At 30.2% G+C, this 25,516-nt stretch overlaps 1 protein-coding gene across 1 annotated transcript; it reads left to right on the top strand.

Annotated features, from left to right (window-relative positions):
- The first annotated feature begins 264 nt into the window (after window positions 1-264).
- Window positions 265-20,969, top strand: LOC105838972 (fatty acid synthase-like). Its single transcript, XM_036287534.1, is given in 21 exon segments — window positions 265-699; window positions 782-1,005; window positions 4,589-4,820; window positions 4,930-5,161; window positions 5,413-5,867; window positions 7,193-7,486; window positions 7,585-7,789; window positions 7,870-8,030; window positions 8,320-8,637; window positions 8,783-9,282; window positions 9,354-9,655; window positions 9,735-10,127; window positions 10,267-10,529; window positions 11,464-11,708; window positions 11,784-12,477; window positions 12,590-13,343; window positions 14,855-14,932; window positions 15,055-15,530; window positions 18,604-18,858; window positions 19,036-19,290; window positions 19,384-20,969. Coding segments are annotated over 21 exon segments (6,882 nt in total). The 3' UTR covers window positions 19,495-20,969.
- Window positions 20,970-25,516: the final 4,547 nt, after the last annotated feature.

Consider the following 25,516-nt stretch of genomic DNA (forward strand, 5'->3'; position numbering starts at 1 on the left):
GTTTATTGCATGTTTTATTCAAGTCACTCATACACTTACCATGTCTAATATTCATGCTTTGCAACGAAACAATCGTTGACTGATGTGCCTTTTGAATGGGTTCCTAAGATCTTTTTTAATATTATTGTGCACCTTTCTATGATTAATTGTGACGCTGGTGAGCGACGATTGTCGTTTGTTAATTTCGTGTCTTGTTTATCACCAGCGTTACGACGATATTGTAGATTCAGCCGTGTCATTTCATCGTTTGTGCAATATTTAAGAATGGAGCATGTGCAGCGATATAGAAATGAAGAATTAGTAGATATGTTAATTTTTGGCAAGTGTCAAAGAAACCAAAAACGAGCCGCTGCCCTATACGCGGAACGTTTCCCTGAAAGGAGACACCCAGGACACGGCTTTTTCCGCAATTTATGCACAAGATTAATCGAGCATGGCATGTTGTATGCCTCAACAAAGCGACAACATTTGCCAGCAAGACCAAGAATATTAATTGATCAAGTGAGGACGGCACTGGAAAATAACCCGCACACTAGTACGCGAGTCATTGGCCGTGATTTACAATTAAATTATAGGAAGGTGCACATAATTATTAAAAAAGATTTTAAATGGCACCCATTCAAAAGGCATACCAGTCAACGATTGTTTTCTGCTGATTTTTCTCGTCGTAAAGCATTTTGCGATTGGATATTAGATATGGTAAATGTATGAGCGACTTGGATAAAACATGCAATAAACACGTAATGAGCGTATTATTTTATTTATGTCATTTATCTTTCAGATTGATCTTGAAAACGTGGGAAATAATCCTTTTTTAAAGAAAATTTTGTGGACGGACGAATGTGTATTTCACAGTGACGGAAGTATTAATAGACATAATGAACATCATTATGCTGAAGAGAATCCCTATTGTCAAAGAATTATTCATGTTCAGGAGAAATATTCCGTGAACGTTTGGATGAGCATACTCGATGACAGGATTATTGGACCATCCCAGGTAGCAAGGTGACGTTAATACGACATCAATAATTCGTCATTTAAGGTCGCAGACGTCATGTTACCAAATTAAGACGTAATAGTAACGTCATTTTTTGACCTATTAATTACGTCAGTCATTTATCCATCCTACAACGTATTTCCGACGTCATATTCTTGACTAATTAATAACGTCAGTTAATTGATCATTTTACGACGTATTAATAAGATTTTATTAGTGACTAATTACTGACGTTAACTATAATTCTTTGTAATAATTGACGATTTGACCTCAAATGACAAATTATTGAGGTCTAGTGGACGACATCTTGCTACCTATAACTATCATTATTTAAAGATTGGTTAATAAACAACATTATTAAAATTAATATAATATTTTATATAATTAATACTATCAATATTTCAGAATCATCCCAGGCAGCACATAATATTTATAATAAATATTTATTAATATTTATTAATATTTATTTTTTCAAAATATTATATAAATATTTTACACATATTTTATATATACGAAAAAAAAATCTTTATTCAACATATTAAAATATAAATTAAATATTTTATATAATATTTATGATAAATAAAAGATAAAGATTTGTATAAGTAATATTTTGTAAATATTTATAAATATTTCATAAATATTTTTATAATATATATGATAAATCTTTATGATTTGTCAAATCTAAAACCACAAAAAAATTTATAAAATATTTAGATAAATATTTATAAAATATTTAAATAAATATTATAAATATTTTATAAATATTTTATAAATATTGCGTTTTGTCTGAGGTATAATTTAGCTTTATCAAAAGAACAGAGCAAAAACATATTTCTATAAGTTATTCCACATGTTATTTTGCATATGTAAGAATCAGGAAAAAAAACTGTAAATTTATATTTATTTATAAAAATATTAGTTAACTACAAGTTTCATGTTTCTCTCATCTATTGAACTGATCTATAACAAATATGTATTCATGATCATCAAGTGTTCATGGATCATCACAAAGGGCTAAGTAGCGTACGATCTTCGAAGTCAAGCAACGTCGACGGCGGTTCAGAGTTGGATGGGTGACCGCGGAAGTTAGGCAATTCCAAACGTGACTATGGTGTGGTGGGTCGTGATGCTTGTTGAGAAACAACGTAGATTTTTTTTTACATTATAATTATGTTATTTCGATATTTTCATAATGCAAGTACTGCATATATAGGACATGTACCCAAAATATTTTCTAAAACGTCAAAATAACGGCTTTTACTACCTGGGATAGTCATAAAAATGACGTTAAAATGTCGTCTTTATTAAATGTAACCTAAAAACTTATGTTTTTTCATAAAAATAACAATAAAATACCGTCAAATGTACGATACTAGCTTCTTGAAAATGACGTCAATAATATGAAAATAATGACGTATTTTTGACGTCAATATATGACGTCGTTAAGATGAGACAAATGTACGTCAGTTTTACGACATTTAGACGTCATTTTATCTTGACATTATGACGTCTGGTTCGTCATAAAATGACCAAAAAATGCCGTCAATTAGACGTCACCTTGCTACCTGGGATATTTCTTTCCTAAAAATATTAATATCAACGGCAAAATTTATGCTGATTTTTTGGATAATACATTATCTGACCTAGGCCTGTTTCTACCAACATAGATTAACTTTAATCTCGGTTTAATTTACTTGTTATCTTATTCTAGTTCCAAAAATTAAAAAGAGATAAAGAATAAGTTAATCCAAGATTAAAGTTAATCTACGTTGGTAGAAATAAGCCCTATTAGAAGACGTGCCTTTAATTGTAAGAGGCGAAATGATTTTTCAGCAAGATGGTCATTCCGCCCATACATCGCTTGTCGCCCGTACTGTCCTAAATCGTAAATTTCCTAATAGATGGATTGGAATTTACAGTGATTTCCGGGAGTGGCCGCCGCGATCTCCGGATCTTAATCCTTTAGATTTTTTTCTTTGGGATTATTTGAAAGACCAAATATACCAAACACTGCCAGTGAATAGAAACGATTTAATTAATTGAATACAAAATGCATGTTTGCAAATAACACCCCAAACATTACGTAGACTACGTAGAGAAAGTTTTGTGCGACGTGCAGTTTTATGTGAGGATAACGATGGGGGATACTTTGAACATATTCTATAAATAAATAAATAGATAAATCATGATAATATAAAAATTACAATATTAATATTTGTTTATTTGTGTCCTACGCCCAATGCCCTATGTTATATCTGTGTCAAAACTGTCAAAATTGCGTTTTATATTAATTTAGTAAATTCGAACTTCAAGGAATTTAGACCCTTGCACGCGATAATGCGTGCGTCGTTTGCAGAGACCGAATAATTGTAAACATAGCAGACTGCAGTCGATTCATATTTTTTATTAAAAGAATGATTAAAAGAACGCACTCGTACTGCGTTTCTATAACCTTCAATCATTTAAACACATTTAAATATTAAATATATTTTATAAATATTTTATAAATATAATGTTTTTCGACTTATGCGAAGCCATTGACAGCGTGACGATTAGTGCACTGCAATTCTATTACAAAGATACGCGAATGATTATAGTATACCGATACGTCCTGTATTACCGGCCCGACGCGTTTCCCCTAGGGGGAGGCAATCCGTCGTACTGAGCTGTATGTAGCTGAGGCACCCTGTACAGCGCTCCGCAAAAAAACAATGGAAAGCTAAAAGTTTGTATTTTTGAATGCTACTATCACTTTTTTTCCAGATTCACTTTTTTTAATAACAATTCGCGTTCATATTTTACAGTTTTCATTTATTCATATTATCATAAAGAAAGATCCAATCACATCACTAAAACAAAGTTTTAAAGTACGACTACTCGCCAGTAATAAACACTAACGTTCTTTGATCAATTATTGTTTGTAAATGTTCTCATATGTTTATGCACTTCTCAATAATATCCTGTGGAATTTGTTGCCTAATTTGCCTAAGTGGTTTTTCCAACTTGTCAATTAACATTTGAAAGTGCAAATTTTCAGTTTTTCTTAGTTTTTTTTGTAGAGCTGTACGTTGGTCTATTCACGAATAATAAGCAATGAAAATCGAAATGACCATTTTTTCTTCCTAATAACTCGGTAAAAAGAAAAAGATAAACGCAGTAATAAACAACCACTCAAAATAAAGGGAAAAGATCCCGCTGTAAGGTGTGAGTACAAAAAATCTTTAGGATTTTTTCCATTACACACAGCAGATGTAATGCAGCAAAGTTGCATAAAAATTTTTATTTTGTCGGATCAAAATTTATTATTTTGTCGTTTTGTAAAAAAAAAAAAAAAAAAATTGAAATAGCCAAAATTCATTTAAAAGTAGAAAGTTCCAGCTTCAAAATGCTTTTTGGAAAATAAAAATGCGACGATTTTTTGCGGTTATACTTACTCGCGCTGCGCGTTTGCTTAGCGCAAGCCACTACCGTGTCTCTTAATTTGAAATTATGCAAAATTTCGACAAAAACTTTGTATGCGCTAATTTTGTTAACTAGTATATAACATCTTTATGAAACTCTATTATTAGATTTTCTTCCGGATATATCAAGCCGTATGGGAATAGTTACCAATGTAAACAAATTTGATCGAAATTTTTTCGAATTATCTTTTGATCAAACTCATACACTCTCGCCTGAAGCAAGACTGTTAATGGAACATTGTTATGAAGCAATTATCGACGCGGGAATCAATCCAAAGCAATTACGAGGAAAAAATACTGCTGTAATTATGGGAACATATTTTATTGAAATCCAAGAGAAATTTCTATATGAAACAGCTCAGGTAGACAAAAAGTGTTGTGATTAATACATAAATATAGTAACAAAGAAATGATTTAACATATTATTATATGTGCTAGTATTTTGTTACGGATTAATATTTTATAATTTAGTTAAATGGTCTAAATATTATTGGATGTAACAAAACTACAATGGCAAACATGATTTCGTATTACCTGGATCTAAAAGGACCATCACATATAGTTGATACAGCATGCAGCTCTAGCCTTTATGCTGTGGCACTTGGTTATAACTATATTATGTCAGGAGTATGCGAAGACGCGATAATTGGAACCTCAAATCTATGTCTTGGTCCAACTTTTAATCTACTATACACTAATCTTGGTAATTTATAAAAATATTACTATTGTCGATTGTATATAAAAACTACCTTACGCATAAGAATTAAAGCGAAATACTTACCCATTTATAAAAAAAATATATAATTTGACGGATTACATATTTTCAATATATTTTAAATATAATACATAAAAATTATAATAAAATTTTTGGCAAAGTTGAATAATATTTTTAATGGTCAAAACAAATAATTTTGAAATGCTTTTAACGAATAAACTTATTTATTATAAAGTGAAAAAAATGTCTTTCTTTATATATTTCTCATCTTATAGGTGTTTTGTCACCTAATGGTTATTGCAGACTTTTTGATTCCGCTGCAAATGGTTTTGTGCGTGCTGAAACGGTGACAGTGATATATCTTCAAAAAGCAAAAAATGCAAAAAGGATTTATGCTATATGTCCACATATTAAAATGAACAGCGATGGTTACAAACAAGAAGGAATAACATTTCCATCACCTTCCATGCAGAGTACTCTATTAACGGAGTTTTACAATGAGTGCGGAATATCGACATCTTGTTTGGATTACATTGAAGCACATGATACCGGTACCAAAGTTGGCGATCCTCAGGAAGTCAAGGCTATCTGTAATGTTTTTTGTAAAAATAGAAAAACTCCGTTAATGATTGGTTCTGTTAAATCTAATCTTGGCCATGCTGAAGCAGCAAGTGGCATCACTCAGATTGCTGAGGTAAAACAAATTTTTTTTATGTACTATTTTTTAAGTAATATCTTATTTATGCATTTATATATTATTTATTTACTACACACATGTTGCACATACATTTATACAAAAATACAAAGATTATTTCACATAAGACTGGTTTGACTATCTGTTTCATTGCATTGGAACATAAGATTTATTAAAAAATTACGAGAAACTTATATATAATTAAATTTTGTTTACAATTAATATATTACGAAACATTAAGAATGTACGATTAAATAAAGGAAAGAAAGAAGTTATGAACTAGATACTGGGGTTATAGAATTCATAATATCTCGTATAATTTGTGTAAAGTTCTAAGAATAACCGTCCAAATTTTACTATTTTACATACTGTTTAGATGTTATAACAATGGCCACTGGTAACTAGTGTTTGTTTTGTTGTCATGAAAACTGCATTTCAGTATTCATATTGCAAGTAGTTTTATAGGTGTCTATCTTTTACTTTATTTTGAGAAATATATGTATTATTACTGGGTATTATTTTTTAACTTTGTGTAGCTCATTATAGGCTTGAATATGGCTTTCAAATAACATGATTAAATCTTCTATTATATATAATGTGTGCATGTGCGTCATACGCACATGCACACATTATATATAATATAAGTAACTCGATGTGCACCACGTAGAGAATGACGGTCGGATTTTGTACATCATGTGGCCCTGAAAAGGCTGATTTTTAAAATAAAATAACGTTCTAATAAGCAAATAGTAAATTAGTAAATAATACATCACGAGTTTGAGTCTCACAATCCCTTAGCACGTAATATTTTTATGGTACTATGCTAAAATTGCTATAATACTTTCAACGTACTTCTATAATAAGCAAAGTCGTAAGAGCCAAAGATCTTTTTACACATATTTTTTATTCTTTTATATTATTTACACTATCAGGAGATATTGATATTTTTGTGATACCAATGTGCAAGATCCACCAAAGAGCGTTAATTTTTTATTTTTTTTTAATAAAAATAACTTTGAGAATATTTACTTGTTGCTAATGTTTTATATTTCTCTACAGGTTCCATAACTCTCACCTTTTCCCCCTTTTTAGTAAATTGTTAATTATATTCGTTATGTATATCTAAAAAACTTCTACTTATAACACGATTGGCAGAAATCTATACTTAACAAACTTGTACCAACAAAAATTGTATCACATAAATGTTTATTGAGTTATTTGAATAAAACAACATGGTGATTTGTAACTCTCTTCTCTCCTCTATCTAACTTTAATAAAGTACTGTATTAAACAATTTTAATTTACAACTATTATTAATTTTAAAGGTAATAATAGCATTCGAAAGCGGGTTTGTTCCTCCAAATATTAACTACACAACACCACGGAATGATATAGACGCCTTAATAAATGGAACTGTTTGTGTCGTCCAAGAACCGATGCCACTTAAAAACGGTAACATAGGTATCAGTTCTTTCGGTTTCGGAGGAGCTAATGTTCATACATTGTTAAAGTGGAATCACAAACAGAAAATTAACAACGGTTTACCGAATGATGACTTGCCCAGACTTGTGATATTATCTGGACGTACTGAAGAATCTGTGAAGTTGTTTCTAAACGACGTTAGTAAACACTTTGAAAACAATATTAACGTTATTCCATATACTTAAATTTTACTTTTTGCATTATAATTTTTGTCTTAAAAAATATTTTACTTTAGGTCGTTAATCATCCAATAGATAAAGAATACATCCGTTTATTACACGACATCCATGCAGACAATATAAAAGGTCACCCATGGAGAGGATTTATTATACTTAATAATCAGCAAAAAAAACCAATAAAGGAAATTCAAAACTGTGAAAGCATGAAAAGACCTGTTTGGTTTATATTTTCTGCTCTAGGCACACAATGGCCAGGAATGGGTATATACTTAATACTTTATACGTTAATTATATATGTTTAACTAATAAAATAATACATACAATTTTTAAATTAAAATTAGGAAAAAATTTATTAAAATTTCAAGTTTTTGCTAATACTATAAGAATGTGCGATATTATTTTAAAACCATATGGTATAAGTGTCACAGATATTTTGACAAGGACAGACGAAAAAGTGTGTGAAAAGGCTTTATATGTCTTTCTTGGTATCGTCGCTATTCAGGTATTATAAATAAATGTTAATTATATTTTATTTATTGTTAAAACCAAAATATAAACTTTCTGTCATGTTATATTTTACTTGAACTACATATTATCTAATTACCCATATCACACAAAGCTTTTTGAAAGATGTGTGCTGTGTTTAAAATATGTTAAATTATATTTTATTTTCAGAGATATATGTTGTTTGTAAAGATATATCTTAAATTATATTTTACTATTTTATGATTAATTAAAATTTTTAATCACATATAATGTCTGATTGTAATATAATTTGTACATATTTGTAGATTGGCTTAGTAGACCTCTTGACATCCTTAGGAATTGTTCCGGATTACATGATTAGTCATTCCGCTGGTGAACTCGGTTGCGCCTACGCGGATAAATGTCTCACTATTGAACAAACTATTTTGTCAGCATACTTTATAGGTTTGGCATGTGTTGGGGAAAAAAAAACTCGTAGCTCTATGGCACTCGTCAGTCTTAATTACACAAGTCTAAAAAATATGTGTCCAGCAGATATTAAAATAATATGTCGCAATAGCGGGAACAGCAATGTTGTGTGTGGACCTACAGAATCTGTAGAAAAATTTATAAAAAAATTACAGGTAGGACAAAATGGCTTTTGTCTTAAACCAGTAAATAAAAAATTTATAAAAAAGTTAATAATTTTAAAAATATTAATTTCTCAAACTGAAACTACAACTTACTTTACTCCTACACATGATAAATTTTGTATTTTTATATTATCAGCTTAATAATATTCAAGTGAAAGAGATCTATTGCAACGCACCGTATCATAGTTCATATCTCGCATCCGTGAGATCTCAACTTCTCCTAAATTTGAACAACGTAATACCGCGGCCAAAGAAACGGAGTCTAAAGTGGATTAGTTCTTCAATAGCTCGTACGGAATGGTCTATTTCAGCGTCAAGTTTATCATCGGCGGACTATCATACGAATAGTATATTAAACACCGTTCTTTTTGAACAAACCACACAACTAATTCCAAGTAATGCTGTGACTATCGAAATTGCACCAGACAGCGTTTTGCAAAACGTTTTGAAAGAATCCTTGGACACAAAAGTAGCAAACGTTGTACTAAATAGACGCGCTGAACAAAATATTGAAGTGCTTTTACAAGGAATTGGAAAGCTCTACAATTATGGTTTACAACCGCAAATCGCCAATCTGTACCCATCAGTGGAATTTCCAGTTAGCCGAGGAACTCCTATGATCTCTCCATCAATCAGGTGCATAATATATTACAGAAATGTACATAAAATTTTATAATATGTAAACAAGGCTTATAATTTGATTTCAGATGGAATCATTCCGAAGATTGGTTTATACCGGATTGTAAAATAGATAAGTATGTAGAAAGAGAAAAGTACATCGAAATTGATATAAAAGATGTGGAGTACGAATATTTGACCGGACATGTAATAGATGGGAGAATTTTGCTGCCTGCAACAGGTTATCTTGTACTTGTTTGGCAAACTATTGGCATGATGAAAGGATTAATGTTTTCAACAGTACCGATAATATTTTGAGATGTAAAATTTATTTGTGCTACCCGTTTGACAAAAAATAATAATGTAACATTAAGGATTGCGATACAAAAAGGTATTTATGAATAAAGTAATTTGAAGGATAATCGTAAATAATGCATGTAATATAAAAAAAAAATGTAAAATTATTATAGATGGAAAGTTTGAAATAACCGAAGGTGATAGCGTTGTGGTAACAGGCACAGCGTACGACATATCGAATCCAGAACGAGAAATAACTTCGACCGATTTATTATTAGAGGATGATGATGAAGAACAAATGACGACCCGAGATATCTACAAGGAGTTGAAACTCCGCGGTTATCAGTATAGCGGCTGGTTTCGTGGAATAAAGAGTGCATCCGTTTCAGGCAATAAAGGACATATCGTTTGGAAAAATTGGATAACATTTATGGATACTATGCTACAAATGCGTCTGATCGGATACGATACTAGAGATTTGTATGTTCCTACGAGTATTCAAAAACTGGTGATCAATCCTGAACTTCATATTTCGATGCTACGAAAACATGCAGATTATGTGAAAGGTACGTTAGACATGCATAAACGTAGGTGTTGTTTAGTAAGTATTGTTTTGTTTTACAATAAAACTATGACTTGTAACATACAATATATGTTGCAAAAAATCTGGGTGATATTATATAAGTGTACATATACATATTTTAGACACCATATTACCCGTACAAACATACAGAGATATAGACACCATTATAGCTGGCGGGATAGAGATACAAGGGCTTAAAGCTACTCAGATTTCTCGTCGGAAGTTAACCCAACAGACTGTTATCGAGCAGCACATATTTATATCTCATCAAGATCGCGCTGAAATTTCTTTGAATGAGGCGATTCGGATATCAGCACAACTCGTGTTGGAAGATCATCAAATCACTAAAGTGAAAGCCATTGAGCTGGTAGAAGACGTGGACGATGTTACATTAGAATATCTTTTATCTTCATTGTTGATTGAAGCTTTTGAGGATATACCATTGATACAAACAAATGTCACCCTATTAACATCGTCGAATCGTTTCAGTTTAAAAGACTTATTACAAAATATTTTAATCTCTGACATAAACAAACCAACTGTAAACGATAAAGTCTTAATAGTTGCCGGATTCAATCTTCTGTCTAAACAGCAAGCTTCTTTAGAGCGGCTTTTGGCATTTCTAAAAGAAGGTGGCTATCTGTTGACGCGTGAAAAGTGCGACATATATGACTATAGCAAGTATCAGCAACAATACAAATTAAACCTTATTCTTGAAAAGCGCACCGATAAAGAAATGATTGTTCTTATGAAGAAGAAAGTTTATGTAAAAAAACAAATTGTTGTTCGTATAAGTAATAATAATTTCAACTGGTTAGATGATTTAAAGCCGCTTGTAAGTGATGAAAGCAAACTCGAGGAGGATAGTAGAATCATAATTGTCGGAGAGGGAGACTCTGAGTGTGGTCTGTTGGGTTTTGTTAACTGCTTGAGAAAAGAACCAGGTGGAGAACTGGTTAGGGGTGTGCTTATTCAAGACAAGGAGGCTCCTAAATTTTCTCTTCAAGATCCCTTCTATTTACAACAATTGGAAAAAGACATGACTATTAATGTATTACGGTCTGATAGAATCTGGGGATCGTACAGACATTTACGATTACCACAACAGAAAGCCGAATCTGTTTCTACCGCTCATGTTAGCCAAACGGTATGTACAAAAATATTTTAAAAGTATATCGATGATTTATTGATGTGCATACTAAAATTATGTACGTTCACGCATTTTAATTTTTGCCATTTTTATTTACAATTTTTTAAATTAAAATTATTGTTTTATATGTATATTATAATGTATATTGTATTATAATTGACTTTTGTAGATTTGTGGTGATTTGAGTACATTTTGTTGGATAGAGAATAATCTAACTATTCGATATCGTCGTGAAGACTTAGTACACGTTGTATATTCATCCCTTAATTTTAAAGATGTAATGTTTGCTACTGGTAAATTAATACATAATATGGCGCTTTTTCAAGGAAGGTTATTTGAATATATTCCTCTTGGTCTGGAATACGTTGGATTCGATGCTACCGGGCAACGAGTAATGGGAGTGAATGATACTGAGTAAATAATGTTTTAAAAACTAGTTATACTTTTTAATATGAAAATATTAAAATCAACTTGAAATAATTTTTCTAGCTGTATAGCAAACGTTGTTGTAAAGAATAAAGACTTATGTTGGAAAGTACCGGACGCGTGGACATTTGAAGAGGCTGCGACGGTTCCATGCGTTTATAGTACAGTTTACTTCGCCTTATACATTTATGGAAAAATGAAAAAAAGCGATAAAGTACTTATCCACTCTGGTATTGGCGGCATTGGACAGGCAGCTATTTATCTCGCTCTCAAAGAAGGATGCGAAGTGTTCACTACTGTAGGCACGAGCGAAAAACGTAATTTTATTAAAAAAGTGTTTCCTACAGTTTTGGATGAACATATTGGAAATTCTCGAGATACCAGCTTTGAACAAATGATAATGCAACAAACGAACGGTCGTGGCGTTGACATCGTGTTAAATTCACTGGCGGAGGAAAAGCTAATCGCCTCCATTCGTTGTTTGGCCCAAAATGGTCGTTTTTTGGAGATCGGAAAGTTTGATCTTGTTTCTAACAATCCTCTTTGTATTTCTGCGTTTCAGAAGGGTATTAGCTTTTATGGAATCTTATTAGATAATTTATTTATTGGTGACCACAAGTATAAACTCATATTACGCAAAATGATAACCGATGGTCTTAAGAACAGAACCATCAAACCTATTCAAGTAAAAGTTTTCCCGAAAACAGGTATTGAAGAAGCTTTTAGATATATGGCGAGTGGAAAACACATAGGAAAGGTATGTTTGTGATTATTAATAACATAGAAATTTATTTTTCTGTATATAGTGTTGCACAAAAATATTTTGTGCATAATTTATATTTATTTTTAATATATGTATACGTTTATAGATTATTATAAATATTCAGAAAACAAATAAACCTTTAAATGAGCCCATTATTGCATATCGTCGCTATTATTGTCTCAGGAACAAAAGTTATATTATATTGGGTGGTTTGGGTGGATTTGGTTTGGAGTTAACAGACTGGTTAATATTTCGTGGTGCCAGAAACATAGTATTGGTTTCACGAACTGGAATAAAAAACGGTTATCAACGCATGAAGATTCGATTATGGGAATCGTATGGTGTAAATGTGCTAATTATCAAGAATATCGATGTCGCTGATCCCGAAGATTGTGAATACCTCTTGCAAACTGTAGAAAACAAAGCACCAGTGGACGCAATATTCAACCTCGGTGTGGTGTTGAAGGATAACGTTTTAAAGAATCAAACCGCGGAGACGTTCGCAGAGTCCTTCAAGTCAAAGGCTCAGGCGACACAAACTTTGGACAAACTTTCCAGAATGTTTTGTCCTAAACTGAGGCATTTCGTAGTATTCTCTTCCGTTTCTTGTGGTAGAGGCAACTTTGGACAGACTAATTACGGCATGGTCAACTCTGTTATGGAAAGAGTTTGCGAAAAGAGGGTTGAAGAAGGATTACCCGGATTAGCAATTCAATGGGAAGCTGTTGGTGACGTGGGTCTCGTCGCTGACATGCAGGAAGACGATAAGGCATTGATTATCAGTGGTACTTTACAACAAAAGATATCCTGTTGTCTTGACGAACTCGATAAGTTTTTACTTCAAAGCCACCCTGTTGTGAGTACCCACATAGAAATGAAACCTCCAGTAGACGTCTAATGGACGTCTGCCATGGAAGTTTAAACTTCCAGTGGACGTCTATTAGACGTCCAATATAGAGCCATTAGAAATCCACAGTTCCGCACTGTGGACGTCTATTAGACCTTTAATAGAGGTCGTCAAAGAGGTCTATTAGACGTTGTGTGGATCATTAACAGAGGCTTCACGGAGCCTCGATGGATGACTTACGGACGTTTCGTGGATCATTAATAGAGGCTTCACGGAGCCTTGATGGATAATTGACAAAATAAAAATTTTAAATAAAAATTTTATTTCTTTTAAATTATTTTTATCAAGTACATACTAAATTTAGGACAAATTTTTATTAATTAATTAAATTTAAATTATATTATTTTATTTTATTCTTACTTGCCTCTGGTTTTGAACCCGGGACCTTAGGATTACAAACCTTGTACTCTATCTGCTATGCCAATTTGACTCATCGATATGGGTACTTGTTATTGTCTACATATACATATATGTTATAAACTGACGCAATTATATTATTTTTTATAAAAGCAATTAAATTTTGCAAAACATATTAAAAATAAATAACATTAATTTATTTACTTATTAATTTCATTGTTAAATTTATCTTTTTCCATAACCTTAATAATTTGATGGAAATTGCGATCTATTTAGCATTAATACTTTGAAGCGTTCAAATGATTAATTAGATAATTTTAACTATATAGATCATATATTCTAAGAAAAATTGAATAGTACATTTATTATTCTGTTTTTGTATTCAGTACATGATAAATTAAATTTTGTGCATTTTTTTGTGCGCAGTAATTGTAAACAAACCGTTATTTTTGAAAACATTATCTTTATGATAATTTTTCTTAATATCAAATGGATCTCTCATTCAGGATGCTATAGTGTTGTCTGATTTTTGAGTCAACTACGACGCGCATGGACGGCTCAAAAATCGGACAGCATTGTGATATCTTTTATGAGATATTAAGCTGATACCATTTAGCTGTGATATCATAAGGATAACATTTTCAAGAAACTTAAATGAAACTCTTCCATGAGATATCTCAAAGACCTCTCTTAGTAGACGTCTCTGATAAATGTTACCATTTGGACATCATTTCCAAGATATCTAAATGTTTTCTTTAAAAAGTTCTCTTAAAGTTTTCATTCTGATAAGCGTATTGTCTGGGTAACTTCTACCATGAAAATAAATGTTCCATACAGCTATGGAAGTTTAATGGATACCTAATGGACGTCTATCTAACTTTCATCATGGAAGTAAATGTTCCATAGAGCTATGGAAGTTTAATGGATCCTTAATGGACGTCTATCTAACTTCCGCCATGGAGGTAAATCTCCAATGGAATTAAGGAAGTTTACTAGACCTCTAATGGACGTCCATCTGACTTCCACCATGGATATAGACGTCCCATGGATCTATGGAGGTTTAATGGACGTCCATTGGACATCCACTGGATGCCAATTTCTATGTGGGTAGTATGGTGGTAGCCGAAAAGAAATTGGGATCTATCGGATATGGAAGTCCGATAGAAGCTGTCGCCAGTATTTTAGGTAAATGTATACTTACTTTTTTCTTTTACATACTTACTATATTATTTATTTAGTTTTATTTATACGTAACCAATAGTAGTACATTATAGTTCAAGTCAAAATAATTTTCTACTAATTTACAGGTATAAAAGACATGAAAGTTGTAGGTCAAAATACATCTCTGGCTGAACTTGGAATGGATTCCATGATGGCTGTTGAAATCAAACAAACTTTGAAACGAGAATTCAACATTTTTCTCACTGCAAAAGATCTGTCTAGTCTCACCATTGCGAAACTTAATAAGATGTCCAATACAAACGTCAATAATGATGATATGCAGCATGAAAATAATTTTAATACAGAAGAGGCCTATGCCATGAAATTACCAGTTAGTATTGTACAAGACAAAGATTTTATTTTAGAGAACTATTTGGATCTCTCGACCGGAAAACAGAATACTACTACTGAAGTATTTCTTATACCGGGAATCGATGGTTGTGGAACGGTATTTCGTCATTTAGCTGCAGATATTAAATTTTCAGCAATGTCTTTGCATTATAACACAAATAACATCGATGCTACAAACGTCATATTGGAGACGACTGATCGTGTTATCAATGTACGTAATCGCACAAGTAATTTTATATTTCTAAAGAGCACACAATTTTTTTAACGTTTTTTAAATATTTATTTTTTATTATTTTTACATTATTAGCGTTTATTGTATAAATAATATTTATTTAATATTTATTAATTTGTTTTACATTAATTATTTAGTTTTAATAATGAATTAGAAAAAAATATTTATAAAACATTTATTTAACGTTTATTTAATATTTATAAATTATTAATTTTTTATTAAAAATTATAATTAAAAAAAATTATTTAAGTAATATTTATTTAATATTTATTCAATTTTTATTTTACATTTAAAAAATCGTTTAAAATAATATTTAAAAAGATACTGATTTAATAGTGATTTAATATTTATGTTACAATAATTAATCATTTAAAATAATGATTTAGGACAAATATTGATATAATATTTAATTGATGTTTTTATAATATTAACTTGACATTTTAATAAATTGTTTAAAATAATATTTACGTAACATTTATTTTATGTAGCAATTATTTCATATTTAAAAGGTTTAAAATATTACGTTAAAAAATATTTGATTCCTGGTTAGGAAGCGTTACTAATTATGGAGCACAAATCTAAAGTGTAAAGCAACAGTGAATCTATATAATAAGAGTGTTAAAAGCGTATAAATGAAATCTCTAAGAGACACAAATTGAAACATCAAAACATAAAGAAAGTGGAGATTAAGATAATATATATTATCGAAACAATATGGCATATTAATAATACTCAAAAATTATAACAAATAATATTTATCCTTCATTTTTTTAACAAACACACAGCAAAAATAGATCTTTTCATAAGTTGTTCCACATGATAGCTATTTCGCATATTTAAAAATTAGTAAAAAACTGTAAAATTTTATGTTTAATTATAAAAATATGAGTTAACTATATATGTTTCATTTTTTAGACTAGCTATTGAAATGATCTATAACAAATATGTATGAATAAACACGAAGTTCTCTGTGATGGATCATCACAAAGTGTTAGGTTGCGTACGATCTTCGAAATCAAGCAACGTCGACAGTGCCTAACAGTTGGATAGGTGACGGTTTTTTTGGGTGTATTATTTTTATTAATTAAACATGTTCTAACAGGTACGACTGTGAGTTGGCTGAAACATGTTTAGTCTTCTCCCCTAATTATCGTAGAAATTATCGTAGAAATTAAGCGATGCTGGACTGGTGAGGTTACGTTAAATTTATCAAAATGATTGAATAATGCAAACAATTTTTTGCTCTTAAAACATTAAGCAAATGTTCAGTAAATATTTAAAAAAATTTGTTTAAACGTTAAATAAATCCCACAAAACATTAGGATATACGTAGTATATACAATGTATATACATCCATGTATATTACATATACTATGTATATACTTCCGTGATGCACTGTATATAGATGGGATATACATAGAATGTGCAAATGTTACCGTTATGATGTACATTGAAGATCTTCTGTATGTACACATGTATATGAAATGTATATTATTTACATATTCTGTGTATATACCTATAAAACATTTGGGTATATGTCATGTACATACATTATATATACATCAATGTACACACTTTTCTACTACAATGTACATATAGAGGATATGACATAGAATATATAAATATTATCGGAATGAGATTCATTAACGTATTTCCCACAAAACAGTTTATTTTTTATTGTATATACTATGTATATGGTTTTTTAATACACCGTACATCCACTGGATATGAAATGTATATGCAAACGTTACAAGGAAAATATCCATTGCACATCGGAAGTATATACACATGTACATGATTCGTATACTGCATGTATATACATCATGTACGTCCATTTATCATTTATTGCACATACATAATATGTACATAGAATATACATGATACAAATTTGTGGGAGATTGTTGCGTGCGGTACCGTATTTAAGGCACGGTAATTAATAAAAATGAGATATGATATCTGATTTTGGAGTTGCAAGTGACCTCCTTATATATGCAAGAGAGCATCACTTGACTCCGGAGAAAGGACTAAGTTGCATCACCTAGCGGTGATTGCGAAAATTACTCCCTGCGCGTGGGCGTGCAAGTTCACGTTATAGAGGAAAAACATCTTGCATATAAAATGTACATACATTTAACATTGTGCGCTGTATATACATACTAAGTACATTAATGGATATACACATTATATACCATTTGTATATACAGCGTACAATGTTAAATGTATATACATCTCATATACATGATTCAAATATACATTATGGTATATAATATGTATATTCATTAATGTATTTGAAATGTATATACAGCGTACAATGTTACATGTATATACATCTCAATACATGATTCAAATATAGATTATGATATATAATATGTATATCCATTAATGTATTTGGAATGTATATACAGCGTACAATATTAAATGTATATACATCTCATATACATGATTCGAATATACATTATAGTATATAATATGTATATCCATTAATGCATATTCAAATCATGTATGTAATATGTATATACATTTAACATTGTACGCTGTATATACATTTCAAATACATTAATGGATATACATATTATATACCATAATGTATATTCGAATCATGTATATAATATGTATATACATTTAACATTATACGCTGTATATACATACCAAATACATTAATGGATATACACATTACATACCATAATGTATATTCAATTCATGTATATGAGATGTATATACATTTAACATACAAGATATTTTTTTCACATTATGGAGAAAAAATGCATATACATAGAATGTCCGATGTTATGTGGGATGTTTATTAAATAATGACAAAATATTTTTTTTAGTGTAAAATAAACATTTTTTTCATGAGAAAAATTTAAGGGGACTTATCCCATTATTTAAATTGTTTTAAAAAATGTTTTTAAAAATGTTTTTCAAACGTTTTAAAAAATATTTTTCAAACATTATTGTGCTTATTGGGTTATACTTACGTAGAGTTTTTATTATTTTATTTTATGCATAAAATTTAAAAAATATTTTAATATTTACTTTAATATTTCCATAGCATGTATTATCAAAACTAAAAAATGGAAAAGACTTTGTAATGGTAGGTTACTCCTTTGGATCTATTATTGCAGTTGAGTTAGCGAGGAGATTGGAAGACTTGAATTTCAAAGGTCGTTTGGTTCTTATCGACGGTGCTCCTGAACAAATGCGAATGATATACAAATATTCTTCATCAAATTTTAACGATGTGGATCTTCAGTTGGTTGTTTTAACTAATATTATAGAACTTTATTCACCAGGATCTAGTAAAAAGGTATAAATGTTTTCTCAATTATATATGTTAAAATTTATTGTACATTTACGATATATTTTTGTATTTTTTGTGGAAATTATTTTTAATATTACTTCCTGTTTTCAAATTTCGTAATTTATAGGTTTTTGTTTTAAATAATGTAAATTCTTATATTTAAAAAAATGTATAATTTGATAGATTGTAATGGAACTGGAGAAATGTAATACCTGGGAAGAACGATACAATATTTTTGCAAGATTGTTTTTAGTTATGAATACGTCACTATCCTCAGCAAATTTAAAGACGCTGTGTACTACTGTTTACAAACATTTATCCGCTATTCGACACTACGATCCTTCTACATTGCCACCCATTAATTCTCCTATAATCTTGTTAAAACCTACACAACCGTTGAATGTACCAATGACGGATGAAAATTATGGTTTGCATAAGGTATTTTTTTAAAGTAGCAATAATTTATATTTTATTGTAGTAAGTCAGATTTATCAAAAGTTTTAAGATTAATAAAAAAGTATAATATTTAAGGTAACTCAAAATGTAATTCAAGTACATTACGTCGATGGTACTCATGTGACGATATTGAGAAACAAAAAGGTGTTGGCTGCAATTAACGGAGAACCACCCTTTATTATTTAAGGTAATTATTTATGACATTGAAAGATGAAGAAGTATCTTCTGCGATTAACTGGATACCACTATTTCTAATTTTATGCTATAGTTTGTAAAAAAATTTGATATAATTAAGATTCTGGACATTTAAAAATATTTATATTGCACATATTTAAAAATTTTTTTTTAATGATTATAAAGGGCTATTTAAAAAAATATTTAAAAGTGTTTAAACAGTAAAGTTATATTATCGAGCTTCAAAACTAGTTTTAAATCAGTAAAAAGGTACTCATTGTATAGTGCAATCATCTGACACGGATTTTTAAATACTTTTACATATCTCCAAATAGTTATTTGTTTATTTATTAAAAAGGAATAAGTATAAATACATTATATTTTATAATGATTATAACCCAGACAGCACAAAATATTGAAAGACGACGAAAAGACATCTTTTTCAAATTGTCTTTTAAGTAAGACTAAAAGATAACTATAAGACATCTTTTATAAAATTATCGAAAAGATAACTTAAAAAAGACGTCTTTTCGTCGACTTTTTATGATTGTCTTTTTGGCAAAACAAAAAGTAGACTAAAAGATATCTTTCCGTTTGACCAGTTAGCGAAAGCAACACGCAACGTGCAGATTTGCCCGTTAATTAATGCGCGATGCCGTCGGTATGCGGCTTAACTCTCTCGGGAGCAAAGTGCAGGCGATTAGCTACATAAAGACCATCCGTAGCGTGGTTAAGGCAAGCAAAAATGAGCTTTTTGTTCCTGTCCGATGTGGAAGAAGAGTGCCACACGCTATTTTTTTAATTTATTCATTTTAATTGAGTGAACGATTTGCTACAAGAAAAGTGAATTGTTCACTACAGTCGAATGAGAGTTCACTTATAGAGCGAAAAATCTATTCTTATAAAAAGTGAGATGTCATGCCATTTTGAATGGCCGTATTTTTACTATTGCTAAGACGACTAAGGATTCCGGCAGACCAGTGTGATTTTGTGATGCGCGTTGTGTATTGAAAAAACAGCTCTCATTGGATATCGCGCGTCGTGCATCGCAAAATCGCGATAATCTGTTGGAACTTTGAAAGATGTCTAATATCAGATGACTTTAGTCATCGGCTATAAGACTTTTTGTGGGACATAAGTCGTCTTTTAGTCATCCTTTCGTCGACTATAAGTTCTACATAAAAGATGTCCATGACGAAAATTTGTCTTGTAGTCGTTTTTTAGATATCTTTGTGCTGTCTGGGAATTGTTTATAGTTACTGTAAAATATAATGTATTTATATTTACTTTTTTTTAATAAACAAATAATTATTTGAAGATATGTAAAAGTATTTTTAAAAAGGTGTCAGATGATTGCACCATATATCACGAGTATCTTTTTAATTATTTAAAACTCATTTTGAAGCCCGATAATATAATCTTACTTTTTAAATACTTTTAAATATTTTATAAAATAACTCTTTATAATTATTTTTAAGCAAAAATGTTTATAATATATACAATATAAATATTTTTAAAAACTCTAGAATTTTAATTAAAACACGCACACACGCACACACGCACGCACACACACACACACACACACACACACACACACACACACACACACACACACACACACACACACACACACACACACACACACACACCATTTTTCACAAAAGCAAACTTAAATTAAAAGAAGGTGTAAATGGACTTTTAAAAATTAATAAAATTATAATCATTTGTTGGAAGTGAGAGGGAGAAGCTGCAGAGCTAAAAGATGTAGGAAATAGAGAGAATAGATCAGTTTAGTTTCCAAATGGTTTCTTTATGTTTTACCATGTTACATTTTATTATGTTGTGTTATGCATTATATTGTCATTATGTTTTGAAGTGCAAAGCGTTAATTTTCTTTATTCTGTAATGAATTTTAATGTTATTATTAGAGAATAATATGGGAGATGTAACCGGAGGCCATCCAAAGCCGAAAGGCAAGGATTATATAATAATAAATAATAATAATAATAGTATAATTATTTGCAACGTATAATAAATAATATATGTATACGTATATATTACAATATAACGTTGTTTCTTCTTTACCCTTTTTATTTTCCTTAAAATTAATAAAAAAGTAAATAAGTTGTGTGGCTAGTCGTCCGCACATTTTAATAGTACATTATATAATGAGGGCATAAAGTTGGTCTATTGTTTATATATGTTATTTTTAAAGGAATATGGCTTTATCTTGTAAAAATTAATTTAAACAAAATAAAGTTTAAAAAAATTGCAAAAAAGAATTTTTTAATCATTTGTCGTATTTTCGTCAATTTTTAACAAATCTAAAAAACCATTAGTTTTAGAAAAGTAAAAGATATATCTATAATTAGGATAAAAAAGATTTTGAGTAGGGTTTAAAAAGTATAATTATTTTGACTAATAAAAATTGAAAAAATGACAGTTTAAGAAAAAAAAATAAATACAGACACAATCAATCTTTTTATTTTGCTATAAAATTGTAAAAAATCTTAATTTTTTAAATACAGAATACACTATTAAAGTAAAAAAATTATTAAAATATTTTTAAGATTCCAAGCGACACTCATCACACTGTTTGGTCCTACGGTCTTTACACACAGACACTTTGCAGCTCGCGTAAATGCAGCTGTAATATCTCTCTTTCTAGCGAACGCTCATTTGTCCATCGCGATGCTCACCCCGTTCCCTATGTTCCCTTATGTATCTCTTATGTATCCCGATGAATAGAAACATTGTTTTGTACTAGCATCGAACAAAGTGTAGGTATATACACAAACGTCAAACTAGGGTATAAACAAACTCCACTTCCACTTTACGTCTGTACTGTTTGGAAACCCACATAGAAATTGGCATCCAGTGGATGTCCAATGGACGTCCATTAAACCTCCATAGATCCATGGGACGTCTATATCCATGGTGGAAGTCAGATGGACGTCCATTAGAGGTCTAGTAAACTTCCTTAATTCCATTGGAGATTTACCTCCATGGCGGAAGTTAGATAGACGTCCATTAAGGATCCATTAAACTTCCATAGCTCTATGGAACATTTACTTCCATGATGAAAGTTAGATAGACGTCCATTAGGTATCCATTAAACTTCCATAGCTGTATGGAACATTTATTTTCATGGTAGAAGTTACCCAGACAATACGCTTATCAGAATGAAAACTTTAAGAGAACTTTTTAAAGAAAACATTTAGATATCTTGGAAATGATGTCCAAATGGTAACATTTATCAGAGACGTCTACTAAGAGAGGTCTTTGAGATATCTCATGGAAGAGTTTCATTTAAGTTTCTTGAAAATGTTATCCTTATGATATCACAGCTAAATGGTATCAGCTTAATATCTCATAAAAGATATCACAATGCTGTCCGATTTTTGAGCCGTCCATGCGCGTCGTAGTTGACTCAAAAATCAGACAACACTATAGCATCCTGAATGAGAGATCCATTTGATATTAAGAAAAATTATCATAAAGATAATGTTTTCAAAAATAACGGTTTGTTTACAATTACTGCGCACAAAAAAATGCACAAAATTTAATTTATCATGTACTGAATACAAAAACAGAATAATAAATGTACTATTCAATTTTTCTTAGAATATATGATCTATATAGTTAAAATTATCTAATTAATCATTTGAACGCTTCAAAGTATTAATGCTAAATAGATCGCAATTTCCATCAAATTATTAAGGTTATGGAAAAAGATAAATTTAACAATGAAATTAATAAGTAAATAAATTAATGTTATTTATTTTTAATATGTTTTGCAAAATTTAATTGCTTTTATAAAAAATAATATAATTGCGTCAGTTTATAACATATATGTATATGTAGACAATAACAAGTACCCATATCGATGAGTCAAATTGGCATAGCAGATAGAGTACAAGGTTTGTAATCCTAAGGTCCCGGGTTCAAAACCAGAGGCAAGTAAGAATAAAATAAAATAATATAATTTAAATTTAATTAATTAATAAAAATTTGTCCTAAATTTAGTATGTACTTGATAAAAATAATTTAAAAGAAATAAAATTTTTATTTAAAATTTTTATTTTGTCAATCATCCATCAAGGCTCCGTGAAGCCTCTATTAATGATCCACGAAACGTCCGTAAGTCATCCATCGAGGCTCCGTGAAGCCTCTGTTAATGATCCACACAACGTCTAATAGACCTCTTTGACGACCTCTATTAAAGGTCTAATAGACGTCCACAGTGCGGAACTGTGGATTTCTAATGGCTCTATATTGGACGTCTAATGGACGTCCACTGGAAGTTTAAACTTCCATGGCAGACGTCCATTAGACGTCTACTGGAGGTTTCATTTCTATGTGGGAACCAATAGCGTTCTGACGCCAACTAGTGTCCCTCTCCATTCTTAAGAGGATGTTAAAGCCGTGTGTTTTATTGACATTCTGTTCAACCATTTAGTTTCGAATTGAATTTACAGAATTGATAATACTTTTACAGTTTTAAAGTACATACACAAATAAAACCAGGGACAATTAGATAAAAACCAAAAATGCAAAAAATGTTTTAAAGTTTATTTGTTTATAAAAATATTTGCTTCAAAATACAAGTTATGTAGCTTATACGTATAAATGAATGGTGTTTGGAATAGATTGAGGAATAAGACTATAATCGTCAAATTACAATTACAAGCCGTAAAAAAAAGATATTTTCCAGTGAACACAGTAGTATACTAGCAGTGTAACAGCAATGTAACGAATATAACAGGTTACTCTAAAATTACACGTAACTTACACGTAAGTTACAATTTCCGACTCAGCAATATAACATGTTATAATTACCTTTACCGTTATCTAACCATCACACACCAGTTACAAAGAAAAATAAAATAAAATAAAAATTTTATTTTTTTTAAATTATTTTTATCAACAGCACATACTAAATTTAGGACAAATTTTTATTAATTAATTAAATTTAAATTATATTATTTTATTTTATTCTTACTTGCCGCTGGTAGGTTTGAACCCGGGACCATAGGATAACGAACCTTGTACTCTACCTGCTACGCCAATTTGACTCATCGATATGGGTACTTGTTATTGTCTACATATACCTATATGTTATAAACTGACGCAACTATATTATTTTTTATAAAAGCAATTAAATTTTGCAAAACATATTAAAAATAAATAGCATTAATTTATTTACTTATTAATTTTATTGTTAAATTTATCTTTTTCCATAACCTTAATAATTTGATGGAAATTGCGATTTATTTAGCACTACCCAGGTAGCAAGCCCACGTCATTTTGACGTCCCAAAATGGTCATATCTGGTCATATGTCGTCAAAATGACCATTTTTTTTACATGACCTAAAATTGACGTCACAATGTGACGTCATTTTGAAGTCATAGTTCAGTCATGATCTGACGATTATTTTCCCAGACAGCACGCATCCAAAATCGGGACATAAAGACGTCATTAAGACGTATTTTAGACACGGTCTAAAGCGGTGTCTACAATGAGATTTAAGGCGTAAGGCATATTATATAAGCATATTATATTCAACTTTAAGAGAACTTTTTTAAGAAAACATTTAGATATCTTGGAAATGATGTCAAAATGGTAACATTTATCAGAGACGATCTACTTATAATCTTTGAAGCGTTTAAATGATTAATTAGATGGTTAACTATATAAACCATAATTCTAAGAAAAATTGAATAGTATACATTTATTATTCTGTTTTTGTTTAGCACATGATGAATTTAGATTTTGTGCATTTTTTGTGCGCAGTAATTGTAGACAAACCGTTATTTTTGAAAACATTATCTTTATAATAATTTTTTTTATTATCAAATAGATCTGTTATTCAAATAGATGTTATAATGTTGTCTGATTTCTGAGTCAACTACGACGCATCGTTCCGTAATAACATTGATACGAACGTGTTATGTTACGATTATACAATTTTTGTTGAATAACGCTAGGTGCACAACTTTTATATTAAGCACATATTTTGTTACGAGTCCACG

The sequence above is a fragment of the Monomorium pharaonis genome, chromosome 5 (assembly GCF_013373865.1).
Source record: "Monomorium pharaonis isolate MP-MQ-018 chromosome 5, ASM1337386v2, whole genome shotgun sequence".
NCBI lineage: Eukaryota > Metazoa > Arthropoda > Insecta > Hymenoptera > Formicidae > Monomorium > Monomorium pharaonis.